Consider the following 14,313-nt stretch of genomic DNA (forward strand, 5'->3'; position numbering starts at 1 on the left):
GGTGGGGCTGAGAGAACTCTGACACAAACTGCTCTTTCAGGAACAGCTGTGCCAGAGCTTGTAACTGACCCAAGGTCACATCAGCAGGTGCAAGTGGAGGAGTGGGGAATCAAACCCGGTTCTCCCAGATTAGAGTCCGCACGCTTAACCACTACACCAAACTGGTGTATATCTCTGCTACTTGGCATTACATTTTATGACACATATGGCCCGGCCCAATTTATGTCAAATCCGGCCTGCATAACAAATGAGTTCAACACCCCTGCTTTTAAGCCTACTGAATTAATGGGCTTAGAAGAGTATGACTCTTTAGGGCTGCAGTGTTGATTTACTATAAAACATGTAGGCTATGGTTAAGGAATGCTTGTATTTGTAACTTTGAGAAGAGATGACAGATGTTTCTTGCTAACAAAAGGAATCTTACCTAAGACCCCTTTTGTCACAAATATTTTACCATTGTTTACTGCCTTAATATATTTTTGGCTTCTAGCCTCAAAACCTAATAAACAACAATGTCCAAACAGTTTGTAAAAATGAATGGTGGGGTTCTTTTAGTGTTCCTGCTGGTGTGTGTGCAAGCAAAGCAAAAACATCTGTAGTCTTCAAAAATTGATCATTAAAAGAGAAATGAGATTTATTCACCAGTTTTGAATAGCTTTTTTATTTTTGTTTAAAATCTTCTGATAAGCATGAGGTAAGAAACTGCCCAAGATACTTTCTTTTCCTTAATCCTTTCTGTCTTTTTACAGGCCAGATACTCTTTTGTCTTCATTGATTGGAGAAAACTTTTAGTATAGATACTTCTGAAGTAAACAAGTATGTTTGTTTCAATTACAGACTTCAAAAAACTGCATGAGGCCCAATTCAAGAAAATGCAATCTATTGATGATTACATTGAAAGAAAAACAAAGATGATTAAAAAATTCAGTAATTCAGTAAACGAGGTCAAGGTAAGTACTGAAACTTTTCCTGAAACTGTTAAATTCCATTCCATTCCAATTAATTCCAATTGTGATATGGGTACCAGGATGGAATCTGAATAATGAATAATCCTGAAACATCATTAGCTTTCCTTGCTCTTGAAAACCGTCCCACCAACAATATACAAGTCCTTTCCCCTGGGCATGCAAAACAGCTTGACAGTACAGTTAACTCAGCAAATAATTTCTTCAGTTCTTTCTTCCAGTTGTCCTTAATTTCCCCCCACTCCCATTTCCCTAAGCCCAGTGCTTCCTTGCCTTTTTTAAGGCTTTCTTTAATCATTGTAGGGGCTGGAATGAATTCCTCCCTATAAATCTGCTGAAAAGTGATCTCTGCAAATCTTGAAGTCTTTTGGTACTTGAGTCCTCACGAAGTGATGAAAGCCTACTCAACTGGTCAAGAACCATCACAGTGCATTGCATTTTGTCAGCAAAATGAGAATATTGGCTTTGAAACTTGACACACACACACCCCGATCTTGGAAAGCCTTATTTCAGTCCAGCCCTAAGACATGCTTCAGCTCTTTTCCAGTTCACAGGTCTTGTCGTTAGTAGCAGCATTGCTAATAGCTACAGACCAACCACAGGCACTTACGTTTGTGATAGATTTGGGGGTGGGTCTGAATTCTTATGAAATTAGGGAAAATAAATTACTAGTTGGTAGCAAATTTATATACTCTGTGCATAATTAAATACCTTGTTTGTCTTTATGGGTCAGAACAGCATCTACAAAGCCTGATATTTTATTATAGGCACTTGTTATACAAATGCTATGCAGTTCATTTTCCAATTTTGACAGATGCTGGCTAAGAAAAGTAACTATCTAAAGACTTCTCACAAAGACACTCCAAACAGTAATTCCAAGGTGAGGCTTTACCAGTACAGATTTTCAATTAAAATGTTACTTTAAAACAGATGTAGTTGGATCCTATGAGTCCATTCTGCTAATAGCTAAGCATCCTGTCAGTAGGAGAGGCATGCTTCGCTAGCACAAAACACCTTGTGTAAAACAAGGCTCTGCCATTAGCAGAATGGACTCATGGGGTGGGGTGGCTTTGTAAGCTATCATTCCATATAAGAAAGGCCAAACTTTAACATTGTTATCCACCCCCCCACATCTTGCAGACATGCTCCAGTTTCAGAGAGTTTTTATTCAGCCCTCAACCCCATGGGAACAATCGAGTGGCTACATGTACCCCTGCAAGCCTGCGGCGCTCACCACACAGTTCTGTCAGCAATGGAAATAAGAGTATTTTAACTCGGAAATCAGCATTCAATTCAACCAGTCTCTCTGCAGTCAAAATGAATGTCAGGTAAACAGCATCCTTAAAGGTATCAATTAATAAAATTTATGAGAATAATTGGAATGTGATACTCTGAGGACCGGTTTTCTCACAAGGTTACATAACACTGTAGAGTAACAACTACAAAATGTTTAACATTTCTTTGGGACATCATTGGATTCTATTGCATGTACTGCTAAACATGTAATGGACTTGGTTTTAGGGCAGTGGGCAACTGTTCAGGTGAAATGACTTCAAGAAACAGCTGGGACTGAGCTGTTATGCTCATCTGAAGTATTTTCTTCAGATTTTCAGAAGCCACCAAGGATAATGAACACAAGCGCTCTCTTATCAAGACTCCATCTAGAAAATCTCAATTCCTGAACACCGGCACCCCAGATAGCCAGAAGAGCAGTACGTCTGTTTCTAGAAAGGACTTCAGGGGAAGCGCAACAAAATGTCAGTTAACAGAAGGCTCAAACTCTGGTAAATAAAAATGAACTTGCAAATAAACTGGACTGTTAATTTCTTTCTGCAGTTAGAAGGGATTCTTGTAAAACAAAATATTGCTGCAGGATGTAGCATTACACAAAGCTAGACTAGATTTCCTGCCTTTTCTGTTGTTAAGCCTTTGAAAAGGACTTTATGCTGGGCAGATAGAAAAGATTTTAGCATGAAATTGTAATAACTTTGCCTTCAGCTATGCAGCCAAGTATATACTTAAAAGACTGCCTTTGCTGATAAAGACAGCATGAAGGCTTAGACTGGGGTCCATCTTTCTCTCTTCCTGTGTTGCTTAGTGTCTTTAGGGAACTAAAGCTGTTGTGCCTCCAGTCTACCACTCCTTGTAAAAAACCCATGGCAATGGGAAATAACTGATTGAAACACCTGTGTATTAGAAGTACACTACCTCCTAGCTTTCTCTCTGAAATACAATTTTGTAATGTAAAATTTCTAATTCCCCGCAAATAAAGTGACTAGGGAAATGCAACCCTGTTTCAAGTCAAGGAAGATCAACTAGATTATCCTTTAAGCATTTGCTTTGAGAAGTTTAATGAAAACCTTTTGTTACAACTAGAGTCCATATTAAGTGTCTTATAAATTGAATGTACTGGAAGAACAAGAGCCTACAAGAAGAAAACAGAATTTAGATTTGTGGGTTTATTGTGAAGCTCATTGCTTACTGACATTTAAGTGCACTGCCTTTTTCCTCTCCTCCCCCCAGCTGTTACCCTCAAGTTTGAAGCAGAACCCATAAGCACTAAGAAGCCAACGTTTGACCTCAAAGCTAGTCTGTCAAAGCCACTTGGTTACCAGCCTCACAAAGGTACCTTTTGTAGAAACGGTCCCTCTAGAAGATGTTTTAGACAAGGCAGTAGCCATCAAGTCAACATTTTGATTTTGCTCAGATGGTGCACAAAATAGAGCTGAAAAGTTGGGGTATGTGTATCTCCTAAGGTGTCTAAACTTTCAAAGCATTTCATGGACTATGCTGCAAGTGTATGTTCTCGTGTCCCATATTTTTGAAATTCAATTTAACTTGTCTTGGCTAATAAAGTATTGTTCGGTTTGGATTCCAGCCATACTGAAGCAAATAAAGGCTATGCTAACTGCTTTTGAGTTGATCTTCCTGATTGTACAGCCATAGCATTGGACAGTCTAGTCATCCAGGCAGAGCAAAAGGCCCTACTTTCTTGGCTTTGCTCAACTAGAAACTTCTCACCTGCTGCACTACCACAGAAGGAATAAGACATGCCTTTCTGTTCAGTTCTCTGGCAGCTGTAAATAGTCAGCAGTTAAGTCTTCTCAATGTTTTGTGAGTTTCTTTGTTAGAATGACTTGTCTCGTTCCTCTTACTGTATTACTATTTTGTTGTTCATATATGTATCTTGTACTTCTCACACAAGAAACACAGTTAACTATGAGAGAGTTCATTTCCAGTGGGCATGAATTTTGCCTTCTGTAATAACACTCTGATTCTGAACTTACTTTAACTAGAGAACAAAGTCTTGAGTCCAGTGGCACCTTTAAGACCAATGAAGTTTAATTCTGGGTATACGCTTTTGTGTGCATGCCCACCTGAATCTTACTTTACCTAGATTCAAGTCCAGTAGCACCTTACAGACCAACAAGATTTTTGGGGTATAAGCATTTGAGCTTGTAATCCCAAAATCTTGTTGACCTCTAAGGTGATACTGGACTTGAATCCAGCTGTTCTATTGCAGACCAGCACAGCTGCCCTCAGAACTTTCTTTAGATGCTCGTTTTAAGAGAAGCACCATCAGTTTATAGATGGTATTTTGCATTGCTACAGTCCTTTACAGAATCTTTACATGTAAATCAGTATTGATAGAGTAAAATTGGGACATACCATTTGCTTCTGAATTAGCTCAGGGAATTTATGCAGTTTCCTCAAAACTACACTGGCTAAATCTGGTTATGCTTTCCTTCTCTGTAAACAGGGAAACTGAAACCTTGGGGTAAATCAAAGGAAAACATCCAGAGTGTGTGTTCCCACAGGAGAGACTATAGGCAGCCAGTTCCCACAACCCGGTGAGTATAATTTGTCAAATTCAATTCCACTATATACTACTGTCAAGAGTGATCGTTCTTACTGTATACCCTTTCTAAATGATAATGCAGCCACTCAATGGCATTGAAGCTCCCTTATGAAACAGAAAATAGTATGTTGCTCAGATTCTATCCTACTCTAACCAGTATTCTAAAGTAGAAACTGAAACTCTACCTGATATATGGGCTGCCTTCTGGGCTCTGTAATATACTCCATATCAACTGCTGATGAACTTTTTCATGACACAAAAATCGCTAATCTGGTATGCAGTGAATGAGATTTCTACAGTAAAATCCTAAATACCCAATGTGGTTTTTATATCTGATTATCATAAAATATGAAGTCAGGAAGGCTGGTGGAGAACTAAAGGAAAAAAGATAGAGAATCTGTTTTCTTCTACCATACAAGAGCCTAGTGTCTATAGTTGGTCTGAAAAGAAAAAAGGAATATCTGCCCAGTCCTTCTACAGATTTTTTAGTGATGGGCCCAGAACCTGGAGTTTCACTTTGAACTCCCAAAGAATTCTGAAGGATTCCTTCAGACTTATGTCTCCAGTTGAACTATACAATTTAATTATAACTGGGAATGAATGAGAACTTACATTTTAATGAATGCAAAACTTTGCAATTTACAATACAGTGGAAAATTTACAAATCCAGGCATGCATCTTTGACTATGAGCAAGTGGCTGATCAAGTTGAGATGCGGCTTCATGCTGTAATCTCTAGCTTTTGTGGATTGAAAAGACACATATATTGCTCATCCGTCAGAAATAGGAGAGCCTTTTGTCAAAACTATCAGTTCCCCACTTTGGATCTGGAAGGATTACAACACAAGAACATTTCAGTCTGTTTTTGTCCAGTTCTGTTAATACTCTTGCACTGACCTGATACTTTTTACTTCCAGAGAAGAGAGGCGAGAACAACATGAAGAAGAGAGAAAACTGAGAAAAGACAAGGCACTTGGAATCCGTAGAGGATTGACTCTTGCTTAGGACTAACCCTCAAATTGCTCTGTAAATAACATTCTACATGCAAAATTATTTCCTACTTTGTAAATATTTCTGTTTTCTTCCCTATTCAGTGACTTGCTTAAGATGGTCTGTTGTCTGAACAGAATTAGTCTAATGGGCTTTTTAATTCAGTTATTTTAGCTACTGACTCATAATCTTGAAAGGCTGTAACCAACAAAAGTGCAACTATTTACTGTTATCCTACGTTATGTTTTTGAAATGTTTATCAATCTATTCTAGACTGGTTGGAAACGAACAATTTTCTGCCAAATGTTTTTTTTACTGTATTTGATGGTGGGGACAAAATAGAAAATAAATGTTTAGTAATGAAAATACTATAGTTATTGATGGCATTTATGTTTTGAACTAAGGCCATGGTGGCTCAGAGGTTAAGATGCTGAGTTGCAGTTTGAGACTCGAGTGCCGTGTGAGCTCCCATCTCTGGCCCCAGCTCCTGCCAGCCGAGCAGTTCAAAAGCAAGAAATTGCAAGTAGATAAAATAGGTACCGCTTTAGTGGGAAGGTAACAGCGTTCCGTTTGCCTCGGAGTTTAGTCACGCCGGCCACATGACCACGGAGAAGTCTTTGGACAACACTGGCTCTTCGGCTTGGTGTCAGCCAGTGTTCCCTCTAAGCTGAGTTAGTGTGAGCTAGCTCACAGTTTTTTATCCTCTGGCTCACATGTTTTTGTCTTAGCTCAGGAAGGATGCTTCCAGAGCACACTAATTTATGCATTAGACAAATCACTTGCTCACAGCTTTAATGCCAATAGCTCACAAAGTAGAACTTTTGCTCACAAGGCTCCACAGCTTAGAGGGAACACTGGTGTCAGCTATGCTGCCATGATGTTTATGGGCTGGGGTTCATTTGCTGGACCTGTGTACCAGCCGCTGCTGCATTCCTTCTTTGCTTCTGTAGTACTGTATTATCAATGACCTTGGAGATTGTAGTGTCTGGGCATCATGTAACCTCATTAACCAATCGTTAGTAATGGGGTTGGAAGCGGGGGTGGTGAAGCTGCAAGACCCCTTGATTTTCACTCAAATGGATGGATCAACCATGAAAGAACCTTGTGAGTTCAGTGGGAGGGCTTCTAATGTCCTGGCCCCACTGCTGGACCTCCTGATGGCACTAGTATTTCTGGCCACTGTGTGACACAGAGTGTTGGACTGGATGGGCCTTTGGCCTGATCCAACATTGGCGTCTCTTATGTTCTTATGAGTTTGAGACTCTCCCATTGCGGGACGGGGCAGGGGATCACTAGGAAGAAAGGTAGTTGGTGATCACCCCGGCCACCCGGTTCCCGCTCGTGTTAGGGGGGCCCTGGCTGCACGGACATGACTCATATATCCTGTGGGACGAAGGAAAGGTGCAATTCATCTCTCCCCGGTGTCACTTGCATCGGTGGAACCCACAGTGGGGTCTGCAGCTGATAGTAGAAAACCCTAGGGTTTGTTTAGCCAAAGACTAACTGCAATCCATACCCCCTGGCCAGGGTTTTCGAAGAGGAAGCAGACGAGCTTCCACTCCATAGACACTTGGATTGCAGCAGTGAAATATTGCCAGGCCACAAACTACCCAAGAGGTGCATTTATGCAATGGGTCCGGCTGAGAAAGATGAATTATGTAAGTTTATCGACAAGAACCTAGCCAGGGGTTTCATCCGACTGGCCTTCTCCCCGTTTGCAACCCCGGTTCTTTTCAGGAAAAAAAGGATGGGGGCTTGAGGTTGTGTACTGACTATAGGGGTTTAAATGCGGTGTCATCGACCAACGCCTACCCCATGCTGCTGATTAAAGATTTGTTAGCCGAAGCGGCTAAAGGAAAGATCTTTTTGAAGTTGGATCTCCGGGATGCCTACTTTTGGGTACGCATACGGGAGGGGGATGAGCACAAGACTGCCTTTAACATGCCCCTGGGCCAGTTTGAATACTGCGTAATGCCCTTCGGTCTTCAGGGGGCTCCGGGGGTCTTCATGAACCTGATCAACGAGGTGTTGCATAAGCATTTGTTTAAGGGGGCTCTTGTTTACCTGGATATCTTGCTGTACTCCCCCGTTCTGCCTTCACACGTGAAATTGGTGAGGTTCTAACCACATTGTACAAGCACAAACTGCGAAACTCTCCAAGTGTGAGTTTCACAAGACACACATTGATTTCCTGGGATATCCAATATCCGACAAGGGGCTGGAAATGGACCCGGGGAAGGTGTACTGGGGTGGGAAACCCCCCGCACCCGCCGCCAATTACAATCCTTCCTAGGGTTTTCGAACTTTTACAGAAATTTTCTGCCCAACTTTGCCCAGATCAGTTTGCCTCTCACTGACTTATTAAAAACAAAAGAGAAAGGGCCAGAGGCAACCAAACCAGGGGCAACCCAGGCCTGGAGTAAAGAGTGCCAGGAAGCGTTCGAACACCTCAAAGCCTTGTTCATGTCAGAGCCCATCCTCGCCCACCCCGATGAAAATAAAAAAACTTATCGTTCAAGTTGACGCGTCAGACGTGGCCATGGGGGGTGCAATCCTCCAAGAGGGAGAGGATGGATTACTACACCCCTTAGTCTACGTGTCGAGGAAGTTCAATGACACGGAGCGTAACTGGGCGGGGAGAAAGAGGTGGGGGCAATCCACCTCGTACTGGCTACATGACTGCATTGGCTGGAGGGAGCGTGAGTTCCGTTTGAGATGTGGACTGATCACAAGAACTTGGAAATGCTAAAAACACCTCGAAGCCTCAATGCTAAACAGTTCAGGTGGGCCGATTTCTTTTCCAAGTTTCAGTTTACGCTTCACCATTTCCCCAGTTCAGCAAACTCCCTCGCTGACGCCCTGTCCCGCCTCCCACAACACGACAGCCAACGGGAGGTCATCTTGGACTCTATGTTCACGTCCTCCCACCTGTGACTACATGTAGCCAGACAGGCCCATCCTCAACCCCTACGTCACCGGCACCATGACCCCACCGCCGGCTGAGGCGAGTGGGAAAATATGGCACAGTAAATTCGCCTCTGCCTTCTCAGTGGGCGACAGGGCGTTAGTGGAGGCTGAAGGGGATTTTGAACTCAGGTCTGATGGCTGCTGGTACCGCAGAAACAAACTGTTTGTTCCACTCTCCCTGTGGGGGGAAGTACTGCACGCAGTGCACAGCTCGAAGCTGAATGGCCACCTCGGGTTTGTTAAGTCCCTTCAGCTCATGCAATGACAATTCTGGTGGCCGCAAATGCAGAAGGATCTATCTTCATTTGTAAAATCATGCCAGATTTATGCCATGAGTAAACCCCGGCCGGGGAAAACTCCTGGATTGCTGCAACCACACCCGACTCCGAATCGGCCATGGGAGGTGATTTCCATGGACTTTTTTATGAACCTGCCCCCAAGCAAAACGATGTTGGTCATTTGGATTGTTGTGGATTTATTCTCCAAACAGGCACACTTTATCCCGTTTACGTCCCTGCCCACGGTGAAAGCCCCTGCCAAAGCGTTTTTACTGCACATCGTCCGTTTGCATATGCTACCGGCCAGGATGATATCCGATAGGGGGACCCAATTCGTTTCCCGGTTCTGGGGGGAGCTTATGAAACTGATAGGGGGTCGAACAAGCCATGAGCAGCGCCTATCACCCAGAGACTGATGGACAGACGGAACTGGTTAACCAGACATTGGAACAATATCTCCGCTGTTTCACCAATTATCGACAAGATGATTGGGTTGATCTCCTGCTCCTGACCGAGTTCTGTTATAATAACATGTGTCATTCCTCGACTGGACTGTCCCCTTTTAAGGCGTTGTATGGATATGATAGCCCCTTGGTACCTTTTTTGGAGGGGACCACTGACTTGGGGCCAGGGGATGCGGCTCAATGGTGTCAACAATTACAGGACTCGTGGCCGCTCATTTGCAAGACTTTAACAGCAGCCAAGGAGGCTTATAAGGCTCAGGCTGACAAGAGAACGGTGGAGGGTTGGGCTCTGCAGCCTGGAGATTCAGTGTATGTGTCTACTAAGAACATCAAAGTCCTACGGCCTAGTCGGAAACTAGGGTGGAAGTACATTGGTCCGTTTAAGGTGAAACGGATGATCAATGATGTGGCGGTTGATCTTGATCTCCCTAAGAACCTGAGAAATCTTCATTCTGTATTTCATTTCAGCCTCCTGAAACGGGATGCTGGTTCAAGCACCTGGCGACCGTCGCAACCAGTGCCCCCTCCTATCATGATCGAGGGCAAGGAACATTATGAAATTTCTAAGATATTGGACTCTAAACGCAAACGGGAGAAATGGAATGGCTTGGTTTTGGACCCCAGCACCTTGAATGGGTGGAAGTAGGGGATATTCGGCCCCCTAGACTGTTGCGCAAGTTCCATCGGGACTTCCCAGACAAACCGGGTGGTTTCCCGGAATGGGCGGGAGAAGTTTTGAGAGGGCAGAATGTAAGCTATGCTGCCATGATGTTTATGGACTCGGGTTCATTTGCTTGACCTGTGTACCAGCCGCTGCTGCATTCCTTCTTTGCTTCTGTAGTACTGTATTATCAATGACCTTGGAGATTGTAGTGTCTGGGCATCATGTAACCGTGGGGTCGCTTTCGATTCCTAGCTTCGGCTCTAACGGCCTGGGGCCCCTTCTCCCACACGCAGGAGTCAGGCCAATTGGCCTATGGATGGGGGAGTGCATACGAATACCCTATATCCCATTGTGCTTGTAGAAACGTCACCATTCCTAACAGTGACCATGTTACTGCATCTATAGCTCTGCAATAAAGTATAACCTTTCTGGCAAGAGTGTACTCAGTTGTTGGCTGTGGAACCTGACACTTGGAAACTGAGATGAGCACCACCCCCTAGAGTCGCATTCAACTAGCTTTTGAGCAAGGGAAACCTTTATGTTTTGAATACAAACTACTACATAGCTCTTGCCAAACGTGGCTTTCCATAAACTGTTCTGTGCAACACAGCCACTAGGAAGTCAGTAAACCACTGGTTGTTGTTCAGTCGCACAGTCGAGTCCGACTCTTTGCGACCCCATGGACCAGATCACGCCAGGCCTTCCTGTCTTCCGCCGTCCTCTGAAGTTTGCTGGAGTGATCTTTAAAGAAAGAGTTACATTCTAAAGCTTTCAGATAAAGGAAGGTATTTATTTGACACAGCATGAGTCTCTGCTTACAACAGAGACAGATAAAGCAGATGTACTCAGTAAGCTAATAATAAAGGGGCCTAAAACTAACTCAATCATTAGTTTCATGTCTTACACTGGGCTAACTCTGTTGTGGTGATCCTAAATCATTTTTAAAAACTGAATTTTCCTGATGACTGCTTTTGCTCACACTAATCTATTTTGTCAGGTTAGATTTCTGGATACAGACCCCAGTGTAGTACAGCAGTGCTAATATTCACTTCCTGCAGAAGGGATGCAAGCTTGAGTACTGTAGATGAATAGCCCCCCAGTCTTCTTCTTCTTAGGATTTTTTTCATATTGCTCATAGGCACATTCTTCTCTATGTGCTCTGTCTTTGGCCAATCCAATGTAGTCAATCTCCAGCTGGAATGGGCCATCTACTTGGTCACCTAAAGTGAATCCAAGAGTACTGATCTGTTTAAGACGACAAAAGATACAAAATTTTGTTTTTAATTAACACAGGATTTATTTTTTCCCAAAAGGTTTACAAATAATTGCAGCATCAATTTTGAATTCTTTATGAAACTCTAAATTAAGCAGCTTTAAACAGATATTGACTAAATAATAAGTTGGATCCAAAGTCCAGAAGGCATTTTTGCTCACAGAAGTAAATGTTATCATACGCATGCTGCAACTCTTGCACTGCAAACTGCTGGAGGGTACAAAGGACTGCTATGGGAAAGCCCTTCATCTTCTGACCAGAAATAATATTTTCATAAAGTAAGGCTGAAAACTTCCAGGCCTACCTCTAGTTTACTACTGTTATGCATTATCTAAACTTAACACGGTTAATACATTTCCCCCATGATTGCATTGCTGGGCATCTAGTGTATCCCCCCCCCAGCGATATTTCCAAGCTGAAAAGCAAAATAATGTTTTCTTGCCACAGTCCAGTTTTTAGACATTTGTGTTCTCTCTGAGCAAAAAGACTGCATTTACAATGACACAAGCCTCAGAAGCACATGTGGTGACAATGAATATAAAGGAGAAATTGTCAGACACCAGTATACAGTTTTATGACTTGCTGCAAAGTTTTAAAAACTGCAAAAACTAGCATACTTGATTTCTCACCATACCTAACAGTAATGAATAACTCTACTATACGGAATTTAAAAAAATTCATAGAGAGCTACTTTGGCTAAGGTATATGTTTTAGGGTTTTTCTAAAAAAAAATATTGGGGGTTAAGCTCTTCCACATCATCACCAGTGACATTTGCATGAAAGAAAACAGAAGTATGAGAACTTGCATGGGGGGGGGGAGTAGTAAGAGCAACAGCCAGAAGGCCAAAGGTAAGCCAAGAAAGAAAGCATGGTTAAATAAAGGTCAGCAGAAGGTAGAAGGGTAAGAGTGGGTGAAGAGACACCACACGGTCCGAGGGACATGGGTTAAGGCCAGCTGGTGAGAAAGTTGTAGGGTGAACAAAACAAGGTAGCCAAGCAAGGGACATGAAAAGGGGAGGGATAGGAATGAAATAGAGCTGGGTCCTGGATAGTGAAGGAAAAAAACTGAGGCAGAGAGGGAGGACTGAATGCCCCTACTCTGTTCACTCGCAGGTACTCTGGTTCAACAATCATGTACCAGGAGCTGCAATGGCTCATGTGGTTAAGACGCTGAACTGCAGGCTGTGGAAGGTCGGTAGTTCAGCAGTTCGAGACCCGAGTGTGCCGCATGATGGAGTGAGCTCCCGTCTCTAGTTCCAGCTCCTGCCAACCTAGCAGTTCGAAAGCAAGAAATTGCAAGTAGATAAATAGGTACCACTACGGTGGGAAGGTAACAGCATTCCGTGCGCCTTGGTGTTTAGTCATGCCGGCCACATGACCACGGAAATGTCTTCGGACAGTGCTGGCTCTTCGGCTTTGAAATGGAGATGAGCACCGCAACCCTAGAGTCGGATTCGACGAGTCAGATCGACTGGCTTTCGAGCAAGGGAACCTTTACCTTTACCTTTTTTACTAGGTAAATCTTAAAAAAACCCTTGTTAGACATGAGCATCTTACAATATAACAAAAATGATATTTGCCATACAAATGCTTCCAAAGATTTCTGATTTAATTCCGCTCTGAGGGCTACCCCAGAGATACAATTTGGCATGCCTGATATGCTATGAAGAAACTGTTAAAAGTTGGTCAACTGCTTCATCTACTGGATTAATCAAAACCCTAATAGCATATGATACCTCCGGTGCTAGTCTGGCTGACACTTTTATGTTGTGCTCTGCTTCAAGGAGTTTTATTCTCTAATTTCCAGTTTCTATTTGCTTGTTATTCCCCCCCATTCATTATAAGTCTATTTTAGATGCTCCTTTAATCCCCCCCCCCATTTTATTTGGACTGCCTTTGTGGGTGATTAATTTTGCCACTACCCTTGTCTTTAGCTTTGTTTATTTTATCTCTCTTCTTTTTTCCGTTTTCTGATTATCTTGAACTTTCAGAAAACCTAGAAGATTTATTAGGTTAAATTCTGACAACATTTTTTGTCCTCCCCCTCCTTATTTCCAGGTGACAGAGTGTTGGGTAGGGGGAGACGGCAGTTGCCTGTAGGTTTTATTTTAATTATTTCAGTTGAGCTTAGTTCAGGTTAGCTCACGCCTTTTATGCTGTTATTAGTTTGTATTTTATTATTTGTAGTCTGAAGGTGCTTTTTTCCCTAGCTAGAAAGTGGCTGACCTTGGCTTGTCCAGCTATTTCCTCATTCTTATCAATGTTGAGTTTGGTTGGTTTATTACCTAGGTTAGAAGGGCGGTGTTGTTCTCTTCCTTTTCACTTGTTAAAATGAAGAAAAGATGGGCACGACATATGAATGATGAACTTTTTACAAAAGATAAGCAAGGTTTATTAAAGACAACTTTAATAAACAAACTGCCCTCCCCGCCACTAAAAAATTGGTTTGAGGTTTTGGAGAATGATTCTGATGTAAATAAGGGACTTAATTTCAATCAGGATCCAGAAGATGTACCTTCTTTATTAAGTGTATGTTTGGAATCCCAAATCAAAAGGAAAACAGATGAATTTGATTTATTAGCCACTCAGACTATCCTTATAGCTGATCCTTTAAAACAAATAAATGAAAAATTGGAATTTATAACAGATTATTTATTGAAATCTTCCATAAAGAGGCAGTATGATCCAGCTCAAAATTTGGGAAAGAGCCCCTACTCCAAGGCAGTTAATAGAAAACATCCTGCAAAGAGGAAGCCCTTGCTGGGTAATACCCTCTCTCTGTTGGCTCCCAAAGGAAAGGATAGATTGCAATTAAATATATTTCAGATGATGATCACAATCTTTTCCTATCAAA

General features: G+C 42.5%; 2 protein-coding genes across 3 annotated transcripts in view; one reads left to right on the forward strand and one right to left on the reverse strand.

The window, feature by feature from the left end:
- Positions 1–6,276, forward strand: part of NUSAP1 (nucleolar and spindle associated protein 1) — a 25,196-nt gene extending 18,920 nt beyond the window's left edge. Inside the window, exons 6-12 of the mRNA XM_015429514.1 lie at positions 838–950; positions 1,780–1,845; positions 2,106–2,293; positions 2,571–2,749; positions 3,489–3,590; positions 4,726–4,816; positions 5,741–6,276. Of these exons, the coding sequence (XP_015285000.1) occupies positions 838–950; positions 1,780–1,845; positions 2,106–2,293; positions 2,571–2,749; positions 3,489–3,590; positions 4,726–4,816; positions 5,741–5,828 (827 nt within the window). The 3' untranslated portion in view covers positions 5,829–6,276. The remainder of the gene's footprint in view (positions 1–837; positions 951–1,779; positions 1,846–2,105; positions 2,294–2,570; positions 2,750–3,488; positions 3,591–4,725; positions 4,817–5,740) is intronic.
- A 4,627-nt stretch (positions 6,277–10,903) lies between these two features.
- The window catches only part of NDUFAF1 (NADH:ubiquinone oxidoreductase complex assembly factor 1), a 21,823-nt gene continuing 18,413 nt past the window's right edge, over positions 10,904–14,313 (reverse strand). For both annotated transcript variants that reach the window (XM_015429515.1, XM_015429516.1), the window contains exon 5: positions 10,904–11,431. In XM_015429515.1, the coding sequence (XP_015285001.1) occupies positions 11,225–11,431 (207 nt within the window). In that variant the 3' untranslated portion in view covers positions 10,904–11,224. The remainder of the gene's footprint in view (positions 11,432–14,313) is intronic.

Source organism: Gekko japonicus, unplaced genomic scaffold, assembly GCF_001447785.1.
Source record: "Gekko japonicus isolate JY-2015 unplaced genomic scaffold, Gekko_japonicus_V1.1 scaffold251, whole genome shotgun sequence".
Lineage (NCBI taxonomy): Eukaryota > Metazoa > Chordata > Lepidosauria > Squamata > Gekkonidae > Gekko > Gekko japonicus.